At 41.2% G+C, this 23,088-nt stretch overlaps 2 protein-coding genes across 4 annotated transcripts; one reads left to right on the plus strand and one right to left on the minus strand.

The window, feature by feature from the left end:
• Window positions 1-4,621: 4,621 nt before the first annotated feature.
• Window positions 4,622-9,365, minus strand: cd7al (cd7 antigen-like). Of its 2 annotated transcripts, none has more exons than XM_079498235.1 (5): window positions 9,234-9,365; window positions 8,594-8,947; window positions 7,643-8,044; window positions 6,160-6,260; window positions 4,622-5,447 (listed from the first exon to the last, which is right to left on the minus strand). In XM_079498235.1, exons 1-5 carry the CDS (start codon window positions 9,307-9,309, stop codon window positions 5,217-5,219), a joined length of 1,164 nt encoding a protein of 387 aa, XP_079354361.1. In that variant the 5' UTR covers window positions 9,310-9,365; the 3' UTR covers window positions 4,622-5,216. The 2 variants fall into 2 exon arrangements, with proteins under 2 accessions (XP_079354361.1, XP_079354360.1); XM_079498234.1 differs by having other exon boundaries at window positions 6,160-6,281.
• Window positions 9,366-11,146: 1,781 nt separating this feature from the next.
• On the plus strand, window positions 11,147-21,105 carry LOC306921076 (BUB3-interacting and GLEBS motif-containing protein ZNF207-like). 2 transcript variants are annotated; one of them, XM_079498177.1, is made up of 10 exons: window positions 11,147-11,342; window positions 12,303-12,429; window positions 12,532-12,670; window positions 13,580-13,765; window positions 14,658-14,736; window positions 15,121-15,182; window positions 15,445-15,584; window positions 18,635-18,871; window positions 19,314-19,470; window positions 20,330-21,105. In XM_079498177.1, the coding sequence occupies exons 1-10, from the start codon at window positions 11,302-11,304 to the stop codon at window positions 20,476-20,478; spliced, it is 1,317 nt and encodes a 438-aa protein (XP_079354303.1). In that variant the 5' UTR covers window positions 11,147-11,301; the 3' UTR covers window positions 20,479-21,105. The 2 variants fall into 2 exon arrangements, with proteins under 2 accessions (XP_079354303.1, XP_079354302.1); XM_079498176.1 differs by having other exon boundaries at window positions 11,148-11,342; window positions 15,436-15,584.
• The last annotated feature ends 1,983 nt before the right edge of the window (window positions 21,106-23,088 follow it).

Genomic DNA, 23,088 nt, shown 5'->3' on the forward strand with positions numbered 1-23,088 from the left:
CTTATAGATGGACACCATTCCTTTTTAAAGTTGGGCTAAACCACCACAACACTGTAATGTGATATCTATATATATATATATATATATATATATATATATATATATATATATTCCAAAACACTCCACTGGAAGTATGCCTTTCTCTCTGTGCTGAGGACCTTTCTGTCAGTCTGATCTCAGGTTAGGGGAGTTGATGATATATAAAACATAACAGATGCAGCTCTCCATTTTTTGTCCTTTCTACTGTGAGAGCGAGTTCTTCTTACACTTAAAAAGGCCATCTGTGCAATAAGACGCACAAACCTCATGCCTGCAGACCAGGGGGGAAAGGTTAGTAATGAACCCCTTCCCAAATGTGGCCTGCTTGTAATGTTAAATGTTTAGAGGCCCCATTTTCGCTTTGTGTATACGAGATGCCAACTTGATCCTGTTGTGCCAATGTAAATTTACTGTGTCATACACTTTACCTTATTAAGAGAGAGCACTTCTCTTCCCAGTTTGGAGGATAACCTTTGTGGAGGAGGCAGTGGGGGACAGGAGGGATCAAACACATGGACAGCAACACCCTCACCCTGAACGGCTTGAGATTAGTTTTTGTTTATTTTCTTTCTTGCTTTTGAAGGGAATGCCCTGTGTTAAGGAGGAAATCTTTACTCGTTTGGGGGTTCCAATATGCTACGGTGCACAGTTGATGGGTAATCCCGGGTACATATTTTTTTAAAACCAAAAATGAAATTGCATTTTAACGTCATTTTTATGAAGTTTGACATAAAAATCTTAAAAAAAAGATAAAAAACCTAAATGGAGAGAGAAAAAAAAAGATCTATAATATGTTAAAGCTCTGCACTTCTAGCTGAAACGTCTCCGGTCACCGGCTCTGATTCCACCATCTAAGGAAGGAAGGCTGGTGGTCGGGGTGCCTTTTCGTGGATGCTGTATTTATCTTTTTTCTTTTTTTTTTTGGTTTGTTGTTTTTTTTTTTATATATATTGGTGTCCTGCTCAAAGCAGGTCCACTGAACTGTACATTTCCACAGACCCAGAAGGCTTGGGCCCACTGTATCAGCCCCACTCTCCTCAAACTGCATCAGCAGTACCAAGGAGTGGGGTGGGGATGGGGTGCATTTCAAAAGGTACAAAGTCTTAAAAAAAAGAAGAAAAAAGAAATTAAAAACCAGAAAACAGGAAAAAAAAAGGCTACCTTTTCGGGACTCCCGGTCCTGCAGCACACTAGCAAAAATCACTATTGCCTGTTTCTGTAACTGCCTTGATCCAAGCTCAGACAGACCCAATAGCCGAGGACCTCCCAGCGTCCTGTACTAACTGGAGAGCCCCGACAGTGAAGGGGGTTATCCATTGCTGCACCAGCATCGAGAGGCTTTCCTCTCTATACAGCTCTATCCTCGTCAACAGTACGGAGTGTGGTAGCACACCGTTATACACCTTGGATCCTAACCTCTGAAACTTTGTTTTGTTGTCCTTGAAAAGGTCTTGGTTTAATACAACTGAAAATGAGCAATATGTATCTCCCCCTCCCCCGCAAATAAGTGATACGAAGGAAAGGATTCGGGTAGGGTTGAAACTGATACTTGATTGATTGAAAGATTTCATCTTTCCTATCTGGAGTTGGATATGCACGTTCTCGTTTTAATGAATTAATATTACAGTACCTTTGAAGTGCTTGTACTGTATTTGTATTTGTCCGTAGGTCAGGCCTGTCTAAATACCCAACCTGAAATCACCTGGTTTAAAGAATACTTTACCCAGTACAGAAAATCATAAACATATCAAAACAAAACAAAAATATTGAACACAAATACTTGAATCAAGGAGCGCCAATAATGTAATGTGAAGTTTTTTTTCCTTTGTCTGACTAGTACACTTCCAGGCTTTTGGAGGACAGTTCAAAATCTAAGTAAACGAATACAAAATCCTAGGGGTAAAAAAAAAAGCAAAAATCATTTTGTTGTGTGCTTGAAAGTCAGAGGTATGTATGAATGTGTATGCAAGCAACTGTGTTTAGGGCACGTGGCCTGCTGTTATGTTCCACTCAGTATGTTGTTTTTTTTGTCAGTTTTTGGGCTGGTCAAAAACTGTATTATGATAGACATTGTTCTCTTCTAACGTTGCACTGAGTGTCTTCTACCCCTCCCTCACTCAGCTAATCGTAGACACACCAGACTACGTACTGAGGGGGAGATGGTGACAATTCATGTGTACATGTTTACTCAAGGACTTAATGGATTTGTTTTTTTCCCATTCTATCTGTAAAATGTTTATCTACCTTATAGTGGCTTTTATTGTGGAATAATCCAATATAAGGATTATCATTGAGTATTGCACCATTTTGTTCTGACAAAAAAAGCGGAAAAAATTTAAAATGCACAAAAAAAACAAATAAAATAAAATACAATAAAAACGAACTGTGGCCATAGATAGTTGTAGAAGAACTAGTAATCCCTATGTTAACTGTGGAGAAATAGAAAGGGATATAGTGGGGAGGTGAGTTTGTTACGGGACTCATTTCAGAGGTGCCTATCTTTTCTTATCTGTTCTTATTTCGCAAAGCCACCTGTCGTTTACAAGCATTTTCATTTGTCTGACATTCAAGGAAACAGGAATTTATAACAGGAATGTTGAATTTAAAAAAGGACAAATTCCATCTTCCAACAAATGAATATGAACATGAAAACTTGCAAAATGAAGATTTATGCTATTTTCAGAACTCTGGGATTGATCAGTGTTGTGTCATGTTTCAAGTTTAATTTGTCTTATCGAATTTGTCTTATGTCGGAAGAACTATCTACGTATATATTTGTTTTACATTGTTTTCTTTATGCGAAGCAAATTTGCTCACTATCTTGCACACTCATAAAAGAAATGTGGATCTTGTCTCAGGAAGGCCAGGATTCCAGAATACCAACTCCATTTTTAAGTTTAATGTTTGTGTGTGTGGGGGGGGGGGGGAGCAGAGAAATTAAATCTCAGAGCAAGCACTGAAGGTTGTGGATAGAACAGATTATAAGATACCATTGTTTCTTTATAAAAACAAAACAAAAACATAAAAAAATAAACATTTGTAGCAAGTTACATATTTACCAAATAAAGGACTGAGAATCAACTTTTTTTGGAAAAGAAAAGTGGAGTGCTTTACATGTAAAATCTATAAGTAGATATTGCTTTACAGAAAATGATCAGTGGTTTTGATTGTCAAGAAGGCAGTGACAGGACATGCATTTGATTTACACGTTGAACTAGTTTTGTTCCTGAGGATCCATCCTGTAGTTCAGGAACATTGTGCATTAGCCTACACTTTCTATCATTTCCTGTCTTGTTAGTGTCACTGTGCCAGTGACAATGTATTAATTGAATCGAGAGATTTCCTATGTAACGGATGCTTTTCAGAGACGGGCAGAAGTGGAGGAATAAAGCGGTTGTTTTGTTTGTTTGTTTGTAAGATCATGATCTATGCACAAGTGGGAGGGAGAGAATACAAGCCCCGGCAGTTGTACTGTGAGGAGTTTGTCGACTCGTGCTCTGGGGTTCAGGGTTTTAGGTAGGGTGGTTCTCTTTTTGTGCTCAAATTTGCTACATTCTACTTTCTTTCCTCCCCTCCTCATTATCATTGTCAATGTCATCCAATGTTATGGCAAAACTTTACATTGCATCACCGTGCTGTGTAATATCCTTAACCAATGAGCGCTTATCCTTCTGCTAAAGCACTGTGGGTTGTACTGAAAAAGAAAAAAGCCCATGACTTTTAAAGCTGTCTGTTTTTTAAGGGGAGGGGGGACTGGGTACTTTGCCTTTGCCTTTCTCTTTACTTACAAAAAAAGAAGAAAAAAAAGGAAAATGTCTGTAACTGAGATACAAAGTTGTGGCTTTTAATGTCGTTCTTTTTTTTCTCTCATTTTTGTTTCTCCTCATAGAATGTGATTGTTAAGGACATGCACCAGAAAAAAAAATATGTTTCCATGAGTTATGGAGCTTCTTTCGGACTATATTAATAAATTGCAATTTTTCTTGGCTGTTACTGAGTGTCTTGTTCGTTATTGTGTTGTGTTGTTCAGATTGATCCTCATTTCACTTGACATCGATGCTGAATATGCTATAGTCAGTGGCAGTGCAATCCTCAAGTGCCAGCCCACCGCACCTCCCCACTCAACAATAGATATTAGAAAGGCCAGATGGCTCGCCCGCACTGCTGGGCAGAAGGTTGAAATTAGCACTCAACGGCTTCTGTCAGAAATATGACAGAAAGCTGACAGAAATCTAAATTTGCCTACTTACCCTACAAGATCTCCCTCCACACAGCTGATTCAAATGAATGATTAACAAGCACCATTTAATCCCCATGCAGAGATTCAGGTGTCACAGCAGCAGCCAGTTAGAATGAAACACATGAGTTTGGCTATGAATAACTAAGAGCAGGTGTCAAGAGTCATTGGTCATTAGTTTGAATCAACTGTATGAATGGAGATCTTGAAGGCAGACTATTGTAACCCTTCATGATTTCTGTCAGGCTGTGTGCCTTATTGACTGACATGGATCAACAGGAAGTGATGCAAGGCCTCATGGGACACTGGGAACTTGTGGTATTAAATAGGCATCACACAGTTATTAATAGTTATTTATTCATATTGATATTTAACATTAATGATCTTAAAGCCAGATTTATGCTGCAGCTTTGATGCGTGCTGGTGCTAATCTGATCTTCAAGCTCATAGCATGTTGTGAGCTTGTAGATCTGCTATTTTCAGTGCGCAACAAAGTATTATCAAACAGTCATTTCATTTCAAGCTTTTTTCCAATCTATTCAAAAATCTTCATACATTTGATGGAAATATGAAATATTAGTTTAAACACTATATATTTTTAAAACATTTTTCCCGCATGAACCACGTGCAATTATGCCATGGGCCACTAATGATCTGTGGACCACTAGTTGAGAAACAGTGTATTCGATGAATAAACAATTAAACAATAGAAAAGCTTCTGAATAGCCACATTAGCAAAGTGTGTCGTGAAATTATGCCATTCACACAATGTCCAAAGGTTTAATTACAGTTGTCTAAGTGGTTCTCAAAGTGGGGTCCAAGCCAAGGACTCTCAGGGTTTCTGAGAGGGGGTCCAAATTGACCCTTACAGGTCTGTAACTCTAAGTATGGTAACTGTAACAGTCCAAGTCGAGTGAGATTTACAGTTGGCCCTGACCTCTCATTTCTCGTCCTCGTCTTCCATGGGACTGCAGGTGCTGGAGGTTTTCTCATAGTGGTTCTCTGGGCGGAATGTGACTTGTGAGTTGGAGTACATAGAACAATCTGTTTCCTCCAGATGCAGGTTGTCCAGGTGGCAGGGGGCCACCTTTCGGGCAGGAGGCCGCACCCCTACCATCTCCTCGTAGATGGCCCCCTGGGGTTGTGGTTTGACACGGTCACGTGCTTTACCCTTAAAGACAAGACCGGAAGAAATGGAATCAGTGAAGTCAGACACGGTGAAACTCTCAATTCCGGTATAAATCTCTCTCTCTCTCTCTCTCTCTCTCTCTCTCTCTCTCAAATGCAAGCTCACATGCGTCATTACTTCCTCTTTAACAATAGTTATGTTATGGGAGAGTCTTTTTTCTCAGTGTTTCGCCCAGGTGAACAGGGTTTTGAGGTTAATTAGGTTTAGGCATCTGTGAGGTTATAGGGTTAAGGTAGGTTTAGGTTTTTAGGCGCAACCTGGGCGACACACCGATGATGTGTAAGCTTAATGTAAGTCGCTCTGGATTAAGAGCGTCTGCTAAATGCCTAAATTGTAAATTGTAAATTGTAAAGAGGGAGTCCCAGTTCTGTTCAGTTATACATCTTTCAAAGGTGGCACTTGTGATGAAATTGTATATTATCATCACACTTCTATTAGGGCAGTGTTTTCAAAACGGGGCCCATTTTTATGGGTCGCGAGTATAGGTCCTTTTTTCCATTTCCTTTTTATTTTTCAAAATGAATAAAATCAAAGAAATTATTATTTGAAAAATAGCAGATCTATAAGCTTGCGTTGTGATCTTGGCTATTTTCATGAGTTTCGGTCCCCACGTCAGTGAGACATCAAATTTCTCTTTTGGTTCTCGAGCTAAAGAGTTTTGGGAACTACTGTATTACGGTGCAACTCCACTCACTTTGTAAACCGCCACCATTACAATCAGGATAAGAAGTAGAGCCGCCGCTGCAGACATTGCATAGAGCAGAGTCTCATAGCTGGAACAGCCGCACGGGCCACCTGTAGAGGCAGAGGCAACATCTTCCACATTTCCACAGTGCATGCAAGTTAGTTAATATTGTACTAGGCTAGTATTACTTTTACTACTTTTTTTTTTACTTGTACATGGACAAATGTTAGCTGCAACAGCCACACAAGACAACAGCAAGGGCAAAGTTACACTTTCAGTTAAGTGGAAGTTGAATAAACAAAAAAAATCTTTCTACTTTGGCTTTCTCCAGAAAAGATGTTGCCTTAATAATTATTTATATCAGAGGGTAGCTGATACATTTTCATTTTGGTTCCTGTTGCGGTAAAACATAGTACTACAGTATCTAATTTCCTTTTTATTCAACACATAAAATTGTTCCCACGAACACTAACGTTGAAAATTGTCACACCATCACTAACGTTGGGTATAGGCCTATTTTACCCAATATAATAAATTCGGTGAAAAAATCGGTGAAAATGTCTGTGTTGTTTTTAAGTATTCCTAAAAAATAGGAAGCTGGGAACTTCTCCTTTGGTCCACCCATTCCTGAGACATGAATGCTGCAGTGAAGGCACAGTACTCTACAGTAATTGCATCAACTGCCCATTGTGGGAGTATGGGATAAAAAAAAATAAAAAAAAACAGGGATGCAGGCAGGGAAACAATCCTACCTTCCACTACGTCAGTGAGCATCCTGAAGGTTGTGTGACTGATTAGTGTCTTATGATGGATGGACATGATCAAGGATGCACCGCAAAATCTAGAGTGTTGCGGGTCCATATGTACACTTTCAGAGTTAGGTAACCACCTTCAATCTGCTGTCCCTATTTGTAGCATGTTGTTATAGCTCATTATTATTACTAGGCTAATACTACTACTACTACTACTAGCCTACTACTACTACTACTACTACTACTACTACTACTACTACTACTACTACTACTACTACTACTACTATTACTACTACTACAAGGTGGACCCTCTTGTAAACAAGTGTAATGCTTTATTGGGTCGTCCACTCACAGTTAACAGTCTTTGTATTGAGTTTGTGCTTGAAATGTACTGTAATTCTGCAAACTGTTAATAAATATTTCAATCAATCAATCAATCAATCAATCAATCAATCAATCAATCAATCAATACTACTACTACTACTACTACTACTACTACTAATAATAATAATAATAATAATAATAATCATAAAATGGTCTCATTTATGTTAAAAGCCAATCTACACACGGTTAATTTAACACTATGTGTGTTACAGGAAAAACAAGTGAGAAACAACAGCAAAGGAAACACAAGTTTACTAAGGGTTGTCCACTCCACACAGCCTATTAAGTTATTAACCCATCCTCTGTGATGATTTTGGTGATCAAGCCAAATCCACGAGTCCCGCCTACTGACCCACCTTGCACAGACACAACAAACACACGTCTCCCTAGACTGCTGCTGCTGTCAGGCCTGCCGGGGACGAGCAGCTGACAGCTGTACAGGGCGCTGTCCTCTGGTTGCAGATGCAGCAGGGTAAGGTTGTAGACCATGCCCCTCGGACCAGGCCCCATGGACATCACAAACCTCTCAGGGGGGAAACGAGAGGACGGGACAGAGGAGGAGGAGGAAAGAGCAGAGGAGTCTGCATGGTTGAAGTGGTACTTTGGGTGGTACAACGTCTCCACAGGAGCCCGGCCCTTCCTCCGTTTCAGAGTCACCCCTTCCACACCCGCGGCCGCGTGTGGGGACAGGCAGGGGAGCACGGCCGAGCCCCCGGCACACGTCTCTATCTGCCCTATTTCCTCCACCCATGGGACATCTCCAGAAGAGGAAGGAGGGGGGGACAGAAATGGATACTTACAATATGGTAACTATAAAGAACTTTTTGAGCTACTGTATGTGGCACAAGGGGGAGTATGAACACATACAAGATCAGATCTGAGGAGGAAGCACTGGCAGGATGCATGATTATATGAGGAAACGTCTGACTTGGTAAATCTGGACAAAGTAGTTGAGATGATGCAAACAGCAACAGTAACTGCATGGCCAAAATCACACACACTCATGAGCAAAACAAAAACTGGATGTTTGTGTAGTATTCTAATGATAGGAACATGGCTAGTTTTGTCTCCCTATCTGTGCAGTCTGTTGGATGTTCAAGGGCATCCTAAGTAGTAAAGTACTTAAATTGATTTTAATCCGTTCTGATAGGTAGGCCTATATGGTTCAAGTAAGACTAGTAAGACTGCAGACCTCGTATACAATATCTGCACTGAGAAGGAGGTAACAGCCACAAAACACTGGTTCAGATCAGAATGGCACCAATCAATCCTCTGCTGAACAGAGCACACACAGCAGACAAACTCACCATCGTGAACGTAGAGAAGGAATTCAGTCTGTCCAGGAATCCGTCTGTCTTCTGGGTTGTCCTTTATGACAAACTCACAGTAGTAGCGGTCCGTGTCTGAGATCCTGAGTTGGGAAATAGTCACATTAAGCCGGGAGGAGGCCGGGTCCCCTCTGACACTGATGCGCGCGTCGTCGTCTGTGTTGGTCGGCGAAGGCTTTTCATTTGTGTACATGAACAGCACCTCTTTAGAGAGCAGCCACTTGCGCTTCAGGTACACTCCAATGGGCGAGGGGCTCTGCGTCTCACACACACAGGGAAACACCACAGATCCACCCACCAACTCCTCCAGAAACTCAACCTCCCCACAGCACACTAGATAGAACAAATGTACACAAAGAATTAATTTCTTTTATTTTTCTGATATTATTCTATTACTATACTACAACTACATAATAATAACACGCACGCACGCACGCACGCACGCACGCACGCACGCACGCACGCACGCACGCACGCACGCAACACACACGCACGCACACACACACACACACACACACACACACACACACACACACACACACACACACACACACACACACACACACTCTCTCTCTCTCTCTCAAAACATAAACACACACTCACAGGTGCAAAAACATACCAAGTACACCAAGTCCAGAGTGTGTGATGAGCAATATCCATAGATATAGACGGCTCTTCATGATCTCTAACAACATGGAACGGCTAAATGAGAGTATGAGGACCAATAATGGTGAAGACCATGACAACAGAAGATGTGCATGAATGGAGCGCTCAGAAGGTATCACTGGGCGACGGGTGGGGAGGAAGACTAAAAGTGGATCTCTTCCAAGCTCCACCCTCAAGTGCTCAGGGTTCAAGTAAGGGGAAGTTTAACTCATCTGCCTCAAACCTCAGTCCTTAGTGATCACATTACCTCATTATTCGATTAGTTTCAAATCGCTCTGTAAAACAACTGAGAATGCAGCCCCCACAATGAAGATAAGACCAAAGTCTCAGAAAAGATTTGATTAGAAAAACTTTAATGCTATCAAGGAGGCAATTTGGTCTGCAGCTGGTTGTTGTCTGGAACAATTACCAGTCAAATAAGGCATAAGCAGTAAACTGCTACTTGTTCCAGAAAGAAGTCAGCACTGTGAGCAATTACAAATGTATATAAAGAGACCCATCACATTCACAACCGTTGTTCTATCAATATTATCATGCTATTGAATGTGACTAGTGTCACGTGATGCTGCTGTTTTATTTTTGATCCAAATTGGTGAAGTCTATTAAATTGGATCAAAAATAAACTGTTTATTTTCATGGACTTTTAAATGGAAGTTTGTATGAGACTTTGATTTGAATTTTTTTGAGACAGGCAGAATTGACTGATTGATTTTAGTTTGCAAGTTGTACAGTACAGCGGTATGATTATAGAGTTATTTAACTATGGGCCACTAAGGAGTCACACATTGTGATGGCTGGTGAAACTAAGGGCATTCCACCTTTTGGTGACATACTGTAGCACAGCAGTAGAACTATTTTTGTGCCAAATGGGTTGAACGAGATCAACTCTCTCTGGTGTCAGGGTCAGTTTGTAGGCTACCAAATTATGTCTTAATTGTTTCAACAACCTACAATACGAATCATTCATGTTTTAAGCATCAAACACTAGCTGTAGGCCTACTTAAATACAATTTTGAGTCGTTTTTTACTTTACTTGAATATTTCCATTTTATACTTCTACACCACTAATATAGGCTATCAGAGGCAAATATTGAACTTTTTACTCCACTACAACTACCAGTTACTTTGCAAATTTAGATTATGGTTAAAAAAAAGCATACATTAACCATTTAAGCCCTATTTTATATATAGCCTATATTTATATAAAATAAATAGCCCATAAGCACATGTCGCATTGTGAGGATTTCAAAACAGAACTGTTTTCAGGCACTTATAATAGGCATATGCTAAGTGGTTAGGTTCACCTATTAACTATATTAACTGCACAATCTGAGTTAGCTTCCTCTAACTGTTAGAGGAAGGCAGGAAGCTAACTGGGATTGTGCAGTTAATACGGATACATGCAGATGTAGCCACAGTATTGATTGAAGAACAATAGCTTCTAGGGTAGCCTACCCAGTACATCCTAATGTTGAGGGAAATCCAATTTTGTGTAAAAAGAGAATGCACAAGTGGAAATGATATGGATTGGGTTCTGACGTCCAAGACACAGAGGGATTCTGCAAGTAAAGTGGGCAAAATAACACTACAAAAAGAAAATACTGATATGATAATAATGTAGAAGAAGACAGACTAAAGAAAAAGAGGGCCCCATGATCACATAATGGTGACTCAGGATTGTGTTGTTCATTGGGGATACATCATACACAGCAAACAAAAGAAAATATATTACAAATATGCAATACATTTTTGGTGGCTTTTCACCAGCAGGGGCCGTTATGACATCAGGTGAATACGCCGGGAAATAAACACAAACGAAGAAGAAGCACGTTTCAACAGCAAAGCCTTATGGGTAAAGTGAGCTCTGTAGCACTTCCTGTATAAAAGCGCCATTTCGGGGCCAAACCAGGGAACAACAACAGCATGCTGTTATTAAACAGATAACAGTCATAGTCAAATAGTATTTACCGCTTTACGCCCCGTTTTTGTGAAAGTATATATATATTATTATTATTTGAAACATGGGGCGCAAAAAGAAGAAGCAGATGAAGCCGTGGTGCTGGTATCCTTTGGTGGAGAAATACAGTCTGAAACAAGGAACAAGTCGCTTAGCTACACGTTAGCATTTAGCTTCATTGAAATGCTACTGTATGTAATTATGCTCCGTCGTGTGGCGCACCGTGTCCAAAACATAGCAGATCTACAAGCTGAGAAGCTCACAGCTTGTCTCTTCCGCGACGCGTTTACCTTCCTTGGACGCGCGGTGAGCTTGTAGATCTATTTTCGGACGGGCCTAACCGGAGGCATTTTCCTCAATGTTGGCTTCCTCCAGACCAGTCATCATCATGGGCTAACTGCTTAGCATCCTAGCTATGTGCATCAACTATGAGGGTTCATTCACTGGTCTGGATTTTTTTATTTTTTTTATTTCTAAGACCAGAGCTCTTGATCATAATGACTGAGGTCTGGTTGTTACTTGTTACAGGGTTTGGTTACATCATTGTGAACACAACGTTCATCTTTCCATCGGTGGAGTGGGGACGAGGAAGAAAAATAAGGGTCCGCTCAGAAGGAAAAAAATCAAATCTCACTGTATATATTTATGTACTATTAAAAGTGTATGTATATTTTGAACCCCAGCATCCGTTATTCTGGGGGCAACTTCAGGTAAACATCACATGTTTTTGCCGAGCTACATCTGGTGTAGCTACACACACATTTCTGTAGTATAGACAGAGTATGTACAGTCTGGGACAACTTGGGTCCAGTTTGCTAAGTCTATAGGGTTTATGCGGTTAAAAACTGTATTCTAGTTATGTATATTGTTTGAACTTGGGTCATTGATTGATCCCCCAAATTGAGGAACAAAGTGTGTCTCCTGGTTCAATGAGGGACACTTGATTGAATACTAAATTATCTTTTTGCAGATTGTACAGAGGTACGGTTTACAAAGATTGTTAAAATTATAACAAAAAAGCCCTGGGTGCTTGTGGTCTTGCAGTCCTTAACTCATGTTGTACAGGTATTGTAATCGAGACTTTGACGATGAGAAGATTCTAATCCAGCACCAGAAGGCCAAACACTTCAAATGCCACATCTGTCACAAAAAGTTGTATACAGGCCCGGGTTTGGCCATTCACTGCATGCAGGTGGGTTGTCACACAGTCTGCTCACTGTCAAGCTGTCCTTGAAGCATACGTGAGGCACAGAATGAGATGCACGCTTACAAGTCCCACTTCTCTGTGTTTCAGGTACACAAAGAGACCATTGATGGTGTTCCAAATGCCATACCAGGAAGGGTTGACATAGAACTGGAGATCTATGGCATGGAGGGTATTCCTGACAAAGATATGCAGGAGAGAAGACGGACGCTAGAACAGAAGTCACAAGGTGATTAAATCCTCATTTATATTCTCATCTGTTGCAACGTGATGATCAGATCTGGGTGGCAAGTGATGCCATAATGCGAGGGGAGTAGAAATTAAGCTTAGGTGTTTTCTCTCACTCACACACACACACACACACACACACACACACACACACACACACAGGTTTAGGATTTCAGCGAGTCAGTAAATATCTTTTTCACATGATTGTAAATACTCTAATCTACTGCAGTATAGTCCGATGAATGACGATGCTTCACTAATAACCTTTTAAACAATGTGATTTTCCTGTGAACATACAAGTGTGTATTTTTCTTTAAAGAACAAGTGCAGACTGCAGAGCTGATGTCCATCAAAAACATTGACAGTTTAGGCATTTGGCAGACTCGTACAAGTGCTATATTAGAGTATGGCATTAACGACAACAATCAGTAGCCTCATAAGTAGAGAGTGAAGTGAACCAAGTAGTGCTTCAAACAACATGCCCTCACAGCTAGAAGGTCCTGGGTTCGATTCCCGCTGGGGATGCTGTGGGTGCTGGCGGCGTGTTCCCTCCTCCGCGTCATCAGTACCCATACCCGAGGCGGGGTTGGTGAAAGGGCCTTTCTGTGTGGAGTTTGCATGTTCTCCCCGTGTCCCCTAGGGTAGGTACCCTCACAAAAAACATGCAGTAATCCTGGTCTCTAAACTGCCTCCCCCTGGCCAGCCAGGGCGCCTGATGGAGGGGAAAGGAACTGGTTGGAATAACGTGTTCCTTCCACGCGCTACGTCCAACCAGGGAAACTCCCCCCTGTCAGGTGTAAAGGAGCAACTTGGACCCAAACAACATGCCCTCTAAATAACATTCTGAACTGGGTACCACCCGGATCTGTAAAGGTGATTGTGATTCATCATATGCGGTGTCCGTTTCCAGAGAGCCAGAAAAAGAAACAGCAGGATGATTCTGATGAGGATTCCGATGACGACGAGGCACCAGGTCCATCATTTCAACAGCCAGCTGTAGCCCAGCCTCCGGCAGCAGCGTATGCTGTTCCCATGGCCCAGCCTGGCATTCCTCCTGGGGCTGGAGTGCCAGGGATGCCTCCTGGAGCATATCAAGGCAAGGCCATTGTTATTACTGTTTGAAGAGTTAACTCAGACATAAACTAACGCAGACAGTTATTATCTTTTTTTGTATCCCATACCTTAGCTTTTAACCACTTGAAATAAAATAATAATAGCACAAGCTCATAGCACGGCACTTGTCCTGCGCTACAAGCTTGTAGATCTGCTATTCTGGAAAAATCATAAACGTGCAAATCTTAATATTTTTTTTCACAGCGAACTAAGGTTTGGTGATATGCCAATTCTTTTCAATCGCCCAACATCATCTGTCCAAAAATCGCCGATGGACGATATATTCGTGTTATAAAAGTAAAGTGAGAACAGCTCACTGCGGGTCGCAAAAAAGCCAGGTCTACAAGCTCTCAAGGCGTCGCATCCTGCCTGTTTTTGCAGCGCCGTTCGCTAAGCGTTGAGAGCTTGTAGATCTGTCTGTTTTTGCAGCGCCGGTGTCAGGCCAGTCAGGGTAACAAAATAAGATAAATAAATTACAGGCGGAGATGAAGTGAAGTTGAACAGACAAGCAGCAGCAGCAGCAGCAAGCTAAGCCAACATGACCACCATGGCTGGTGACAGTGTTGTTAGCTTAGCTTGTTGCAATGCTGACGCGTTTTCACTCGCTTGAGGGGTCCTTGACATTAAGATGTTTGAGCACCACTGACAAATGTTTTTTTCCCCAGAAACTGTCACAATTTAGAAAATGTGTAGAATCGTCCTCAGTTCTTAATGGATTAACTCGGACATAAACGCACATTTGTTTTGATTATGGTTTTGTACGTGTCCTGTCTTCAGTTATTTGTCCTGCATGCAGCATGGCTATCGCTCTACATGTGCCTGAGTGTGTGTGGTAAACGATGTAGTCATCATCATTTTTGTTTCTATTGTTACAGGAATGCCTCCCATGATGCCAGGTGTTCCACCTGGCATGATGCATGGAATGCCCCCTAACATGCATGGAATGCCACCAGGGTAGGTATTTTCTCATTCACTTTATCACAGTAAAATGCCATTAATCCTGTGTTGTTGATATGGCCGTTTTTGATTTATGGTTAAAGCAATGTTGAACTTTGATAGGCTGATAGGGTGCTCACGTGGTGCCGCAACGTGAAGCCGTATTGGCTGCATACTCTGGGTGCTCAGGTGGTGCCGCAACGTGAAGCCGTATTGGCCGCATACTCTGGGTGCTCAGGTGGTGCAGCAACGCCGCAACGTGAAGCCATATTGGCTACATACTCTGAACGCTGCAACTTGAAGCAGAGGCTGCGGCACACAAACTGATTATAGATCAGCTGCAGCTGGCAATTATGACAGTCATTCTTGTTTCATTAATGTCTGTGCTTGATGTCTTCATAGCATGATGCAAATGGGAGGAATGATGCCTCCCATGATGCCCGGGATGCATGGAATGCCCCCAGGTAAGAACTGGTTGTATTCTGAATTTATTCCAACAAATCAAGATTATTGTGCAATAATCTGGTGTGTTTATTTATTTTATCCTACAATATCTATGCATTCAGTGGTACAGAGATTAAATGGATCCATTTGTAACATAATTTCAGCAATTATAATTATGGCATTTAGTAGACACTTACCTAGAGTCACTTGCAAAGTATGCACATGTATGTTCAGTAGCAGTTTTAGAAAGAATTGTGCTTTTAAAAAATTAAGGAATGCCAGGAATGCCCCCCCACATGGCTCCCAGGCCAGGCATGCCCCACATGGCCCAGGCCCCTGTACCAGGAGGAATGCCCAGTCGATTGGCTGCACCGGCAGCCCAACCTGCCGTCAGCAAACCTCTGTTCCCCAGTGCAGCACAGGTGGGTTGGACAACCAGGATTTCCTGTAGCTTTTAGACAGGTGTTGATGGCATTGTGTGTGTGTGTGTGTGTGTGTGTGCGTGCGTGCGTGCGTGCGTGCGTGCGTGCGTGCGTGCGTGCGTGCGTGCTGAATAATGGGTTGAAGACCCAATAGCCTTTGAAAGGGTACACTTTATTGAGATTGAAGCAAATGCTCTGGAAAGCCTTATTAAAAACAAACTGAAACGCTTTTGCATAGGAGAAATAAGTGTACATAATGGCTCTCCTTTTGGACGCAGGCCTTATGACTATCTATAGTACAGTGTTCGTTTGTTTTCCTGTCAGTTTACATTGATTTTTATTTTTATAAAGTATATTTATTGGTTTTAACAAATTTAAGGACAACAAACAGACATTACACAACAAGAACATAATAACAAACAAAAGAAAAAAACAGCTCAGGCACAACACTATTATAAATAAAAAGATTGAATATACAAAGACATGGCAAGAACAATGAACCATAATGACAATAAGTGGCTTTTGAGTTTTGATAGACTCCCATTCAGGAAATACATCCATACAGTATATAAATACATATATTAAAAAGGCAGACAATACAGTTATCATAGGCACCAAATCATTACAATAAGAGCAGACCCATGCATACTCCACTCAAAGGCGGCAACCCCCCCCCCCCCCCTCCAGACGGCAGGGCCACGGCCCCGATGCAACGCATCGAGACCCCTGCCCGTTTACATTGATTGATAAAGGTACTATCGTAGTTAAATGCATAATACTAAAGTTCTGTCTCCACGACTGTTTTCAGTCTTTTGGATTACATACTGTAGAAGCCAGCATGTCTTCTATGGAAGCATGTTGGGCAGCAAAAATAGCCTAGATCTACAAGCTCTCAATGCATCGTGCAGATGCATTTCGAGCTTGTAGATGGGCTACTTTCGGTTATTTTTTAAAAGATTGTAGCATTTGAAGTGGTCAAACTAGCAATATGTTTTGAACCATTTTCCATAAAACCCTAATGGTCTCGCATATGTCGGACAAAGGTTAAAGTCTCAATCTGTGATTTCTTCACCTGGTTGGCAGTATGTAGAACAGGAATAATACTAAAACATAATTTTACATATTGTGTTAATAGTTTAGGAAACTGTGCTATTGTGGGTCGGGCTCCTTTCACACTGTTTCACAAATGCATAATGGGACAAATTTCAGTTGTGAGGTTTTCTTTTTCTTTAATCCATGATAATAACAAACGCTTATCTGGTTGCAGATGTATACCTAGCGGATCTTCTGCCCAATTCAAATATTTATATCAACATGAACTTCTTTGGATTTCTTTTCAAGTAAGGGTTAGTGATGGTGACATCAGCAACAGTGCAGTGCAGCAATGTTTTCACAGATAGACCCATTTTTTGTACAGTATCTGATGTAATTGAATGCCAGGAGTAATGGACAAAGAAAACCGAAATGATCAGAGGCAAGCCGGCAAGGTCAAACAACCTTTAACACGTGTGTTACCGATTGTAAGTAGCATTGCTGTCAATGTTGCAGACTATTGAACTTGCAAAGTTGGGTTTGTATCCTGTTGCTTTTTGCACACTGATCCTTGACACTTATTTTATTATGCACCCACCATCCTTAAGTTCCATTAGTGCTTCCTCTTTTTCTAGTTTGAGTCATTTTCAGTTGGTTTTATCCTTTTTGTCATGATGACAAGTGTGTAATCATTTATCACGCCCTCTAGGTATGTCTAGGTCTGCCCTTGTATGCTAGAGACCTACTGTGTGTAGATCAATGTCATCTCCTTTTCTTTCAAGCTGCAGATGGGCTCTTGTGTTCCCAGTAGCACAGTAGCCGACTCCCCTCCACCTGCACACGTACAGTGTGCCTCCTCACAGCCTCTGTACCCTAACACACAGCAAGTACGCTGACAGACCCGAGTTTGCTCAAGGCTGTGGCAGCAGCATGTATACTTATTACATGTTGACTGGCTGTAAATGCTTTTCCATAAAGAGACTTGAGCGTTTGTAGGGAGTTGCAGTACATGTAATAAGTCTAGCATTATTTGGTTAACCCATTGAACTGCCCTGCTTTCTTTATGTTGAATGTTATTTTTATTTTTTTATATATGGTTTTTCACCCATTATTTCCAGACATGTGTTGCATCATCCACTCACTCCTACCTTGCCTAACCAGCATGGATTTTGCAATTGGCACACATGTTTGGAAATGACTTATCTTGTGGCAGTGTTCACGCTGTTTGTGAATGGTTGCTGCTCATCTATGTGTAATAGTTTCCCGATTTGCTGAAAGACTGTTTGAAGTGAACAACATTGATTCAATGCGTTTGTCATTATAGAGGGTATGCGCATGCATATAGTGAGTGTCAAACAGAGCTTAACGTAGTTTAATACAATCAGATGGGACTTTTGTATTTTTTGGATGTATGGGCTGTCAAGGCTAGAAAGTAGTTTTTTGCCACTCAGTAGGCGTTCCTGCATAACTTCTGGGTATGATGATGATGTCACGTGCATACCCTCTATTTCCTAATGGGGTAATGAGTACTACATGGCATGTGTATGTTACCTCCCCCTGTGTTTTTAAGCGGTTGTGTGGATGAACAACATTGAATGTATTTGTCAATATTTCCAAATTTGGGAAATGTTTACTAGATGGCATACATGTTATCCCTCTGAAGGTTTTTATGCTGTATGGATGACTATTAGCTGACAATGAAAATGGGAATTTGAGGTTTGAAAAGAGAAAATCTGGAATACTTTAGTAATTATATTTATTTTTTATTTTTCTCTTAAAGCTCAGGGTCAACCATTGACACACAAAGTAAAGGACATTAACAGTTTTTTGTTTAGTCTTTTAGCAGCTTTGCTGTCAGATCAACACTCAGAATCTATTGTTGCTAGAGGCAATTGCCCCTTGTGGCACGCGATAATAGCTGTAGTTCCATCTGTTTGCTTTCAATTTCCAACAACAGAATGTTGAAGGACCCATTGGTTTGATTGTCCCTTTAACTGTATGTACGTCTCTTTGCACAGGCCCAGCAGAGTGCACCAGGAACTGCCGTTACAAACTCTCACACCACGGTCGCCTCCTCCGACCCTCCCAAAGCAACATTCCCTGCCTACACCCAGCCCTCTGCCTCCTCCTCCTCTAACCCCTCTAACAACACTGTGGCTAAGCCCCCAGCCACAGTGGCCAGTAGTAAGCCTGCCACCCTCACCACCACGAGTGCAACTAGTAAGTTGATCCACCCTGATGAGGATATCTCTCTGGTAAGTTGCTTGAGCTTTGCATTTTGCACTTTTCACAGTAAGTAATGGCTGATGTACGTAATGGCGTCTTTTTCTGTCGTGATGTAGCCATGTTCGGTTTGGTTTAATAACAATTATGTGCATGGTTACTCAAGTAACATAAAATATTCATGGCTAGTTCAGTGAAATTCCAAATGGAGCAGATTGTCTTCTAGTATTGAAAGACATCTCGTAATGTAATATCTTTTCTTCTGCCAATGGTAAAAGATGGTTCAATTCAGATTACCTGGTGCACTTGATGGACAGTTTGATCATCATTATCATTATCACCGTCTCAAGGTTCAGTGATTTCCTGTGTAACATACCATGTGCTGTGTTGAGTGTTTGCCCTTGCTCAGAGAGGGGGTGTCACTGTGTGTCACTAGTCTGAAGGCGTGTCCTGTGTGTTGTGCCCTGCCAACAGGAGGAGAGAAGAGCCCAGCTCCCTCGTTACCAGCGTCACATTCCAAGGGCGGGGCAAGCCCACGTGGCTGCTCCGCCCGTGGCGGCTGTCGGGGGCATGATGCCCCAACAGCAAGGCATGTCGCCACAGCAACCTGGCATGAGGCATCCCATGCACGGTGAGAGAGCGTGGCACCAAAGAAAGCTTTCATTTCATCACAAGTTTTCCAATAGGGCTGGGCGAATATCCTGATTAATCTAGATCTGTGAGCTTGTAGATCGACAATCTTTGAGGGGTGCCAGACCCTCCCAACGTGTTACGCCTGACTTTGTCTTATTCATGCCTGCCCGTGACGTCGTGGCAGCCAAGTCTGTGTTCTGCAATTTTGCATGCTGCAATTTGGTCGATTCTATAAGAACTCCATCCACAGCCCACCGCAGCTCCGACCTTGCGCAATGCGTCTTAGGCTAAATTGCTTATTTTGATTGCTCGAATATTGTCTTCCATAATGACCAAAGTTGTTGCACAGTGTTTTTTCCTAAAGGAGCTTCTGAACTGCAGATTCACTCCCAATCCTCCGCTGCAGTCTGAAAACACCTTCAGACTTCATCTTAGCCCATAGCACTTGCTGTAGTACTTACCCTGGCCTCGACTTCCTACAGGCGTATGAACAGGCTCAACTTATGTAACTTAAATAGCACTTTATGTAGACATGGCACTCTATAGTGTATACACAAAGTTTCCTTAGATATTCCACTGTTAGGTTCTTAAGTTTACGTAGGATTCATGATGACTATGTTTTGATGTATTGCCATGTTTTTTGTTCTTGCTTATTGTAAATTGTTCTGGATTAAGAGCGTCTGCTAAATGCCTAAATTGTAACAAAGCAAACAAGCCTAAGACCCAATGCACATGCTTTGAGTGGCGGTCCTCTGCCACTCTCCAACACTGGTTGTTGGATATAATAAGATCAGGTTAAGGTAAGAAAACTGTTGGTCCGGAATTCTCCTTAACTGTTAAATCTTTTCTCTCCTCAGGTCAGTATGGTGCCCCTCCCCAGGCCATGCCCGGCTACATGCCCGGAGGAATGCCTCCATATGGGCAGGGCCCCCCCATGGTGCCCTACCAGGGAGGTCCTCCCATGGGCATGAGGCCTCCAGTTATGTCTCCGGCTGGACGGTATTGAAGCAGCCTACAGAGCCACCTCACTAGGTTTGGAGGTTAACACCTTTCTCTCATCCTGTGCTTTAATTCAAACCTAGCCACAAGTCAATGGGCTGTTAAGACCAGTGGCGGTGAAGACACAAATGCTATAATGCTATTGCAACACACGGACAGTTAATGGGAAATATTCTACATCCAAAACAACTCGATGACAACTGTTAATCTGATCTGATAACCCCCCTTATGTTCCACTCAGGTTCATAGAAGTGAAGTGTTTAAAATATGATTATTATTGTTTTTGAAGCTGCTGGAGTTGCATGAACTACCAACTCTTTACGAAGGCAAGTTTCTTTTTGTAAACATGTTTTTATTTTATTTTCCTGGTAGATAATGATTGAGGCCCTCACAGCACTTAGGTGCTGTTGGACTTGCGTCCCCAACCATGGTTGGTGAGGGTTTCAGTAGCAAAAGAAAACAAAACAGTGATTCCAAGTACTTTAGTGTTTGACTTCACAACTTAGCAGTCTATAGCTTTATTTTTCATTTCAGGTTTATTCTTGATGGTATTCCATGGTCGAAAGGGTAACTGTATGCATCCTTTGTATTGTTTTAAGAATCTATGTTGTAATAAAAACATCTTGAAATCCAATGCTGGTTTGTCCTGACATAGCTAGTTAATTGTAAAGGTTTGAGGATAAGATTTAGGTTAAACTACAATCATTGTTCTACTGTATGCCTCATTTGTGCTGCTTTCTGGTTTGTAACCTGAAACGTTCTGTACGTGAAAATTGACCGTATGTTTTGCGAGCTCAACTTCTAAATGTAGTGACTTTTGTAAAATGTTTAATCCAACAGAGTAGAGCTCTTGTTGCCACATTTACATAAGATGGCTGGGTCATCCCAGAGCCTTTTAAGAGGATTTTTATTTGTCATATTTTCACATTGGATTCAGGTTCAAATCTGGTAAGTGGTCCCTCAGAATAATTCAGCAATTAAGACTATTATATTAATTGATAGAACTGGGGTTACATTCGGTCAAAATCTTGTAGGGTGTCCAACTCATGATTGATCTCACTAAAAATGCAAGTAGTCAAAAGTCTCTTAAACTTCAACGTATATATTTAATTATACTTAAAACATGAATGACTGTCTTTACTGTCTTCATTGTTGAGTCCTGTCCATATGCACCCTCATGTAAAGTAACACATGAATGACTGTCTTTACTGTCTTCATTGTTGAGTCCTGTCCATATGCACCCTCATGTAAAGTAACACATGAATGACTGTCTTCATTGTTGAGTCCTGTCCATATGCACCCTCATGTAAAGTAACACATGAATGACTGTCTTCATTGTTGAGTCCTGTCCATATGCACCCTCATGTAAAGTAACACATGAATGACTGTCTTCATTGTTGAGTCCTGTCCATATGCACCCTCATGTAAAGTAACACATGAATGACTGTCTTCATTGTTGAGTCCTGTCCATATGCACCCTCATGTAAAGTAACACATGAATGACTGTCTTTACTGTCTTCATTGTTGAGTCCTGTCCATATGCACCCTCATGTAAAGTAACTGCAATGCAGTGTAGTCTTGTTTGCTGCCGAGACTACAATTTGGCATATTCTGTAGTTAAGCCAGTCAAGCCTACTAATGAAACGGAGGTAGCTCCCGGATTGAAAGGTATAATGTATAGGTTAGAACGGGTCTAAATTGAGGTCTGTAAATTAATTGAATAATCAGTCATGATAAAAGGTGGACATGAGGCAACTGGTATCAATGTTAGAAATGCACCCAATCCATCAAAATATCTTCATGCTGCACCCCCAAATGCTCCAGCTAAAGGTTTTTTGATTTACTGTATTTAACTGCTGAAGTAACACAATCTCGTTTTACAGCTATGAATGCTAAAGTTTGTTAAAATAATTAAATGAAATGTCTTTGTATTCTGATAGTGATTCATTGCTATTCAGTAACGGGTCTCTCCAGCTGTAAACAGAAAATATCCACCACCGATTGGCACTAATGTGCTCTGTTACTGCATCCTTTTGTAAATCAAAACGAGCAAGCGGGTTCAATAAAATAACGAAGAGCTCCATCTAGTGGTGATTAAAAACAGTTTAAAGAGGTTTATGAGCTGCTATGGCAGTCTGCTTCTGGGGGTCCTCCCTGGAACACTATTTTGGAGATGGAGGTCTGCAGTCAAAAACATAATTTTGGGGGTCCTTTTCTGCACCACTCAAATAGAAACATACGTTCTGTTTTTTTTTTTTTTTTTTCATCCCATTAGCTGTTTGTAGAATCTGCATGGGTTACTAACTTTGATTTATAGATAAATGCGATACATAATACATTCTTTCATAGAAAATTGTTTAATGTACTCCAGTATGTACATATCAAATCTACAAAATATGCACGTTAAAATAATGTCAGTCATTTACACGTCACTTAGTTTTGTATCATAGCCCTTAATATATACAATCCCAGATCATGTCAAACCAATATTAAATAAGATACACAGGATGTACAGTAGTTAACATAACATTATGCAGACCATTTGAACACTTTACAGAACATACCAATATCACCAAGTAAAACTAAACTAATCCAAATGTTTAAATACTCATCTGTA

The sequence above is a fragment of the Electrona antarctica genome (genome assembly GCF_951216825.1).
Source record: "Electrona antarctica genome assembly, chromosome: 4".
Lineage (NCBI taxonomy): Eukaryota > Metazoa > Chordata > Actinopteri > Myctophiformes > Myctophidae > Electrona > Electrona antarctica.

Bases quoted from the DNA above. Each gene is read 5' to 3' on its own strand.
- cd7al (XM_079498234.1), bottom strand. From the start codon at position 9,309: ATGTTGTTAGAGATCATGAAGAGCCGTCTATATCTATGGATATTGCTC. The intron at 6,282-7,642 runs GTGGGTCAGTAG...GAAATGTGGAAG, and splicing joins GTTTGTTGTGTCTGTGCAAG to ATGTTGCCTCTGCCTCTACA. The intron at 5,448-6,159 runs GTGAGTGGAGTT...CTTGTCTTTAAG, and splicing joins TAATGGTGGCGGTTTACAAA to GGTAAAGCACGTGACCGTGT.
- LOC306921076 (XM_079498176.1), top strand. From the start codon at position 11,302: ATGGGGCGCAAAAAGAAGAAGCAGATGAAGCCGTGGTGCTG. The intron at 11,343-12,302 runs GTATCCTTTGGT...CATGTTGTACAG, and splicing joins CAGATGAAGCCGTGGTGCTG to GTATTGTAATCGAGACTTTG. The intron at 14,737-15,120 runs GTAGGTATTTTC...ATGTCTTCATAG, and splicing joins ATGCATGGAATGCCACCAGG to CATGATGCAAATGGGAGGAA.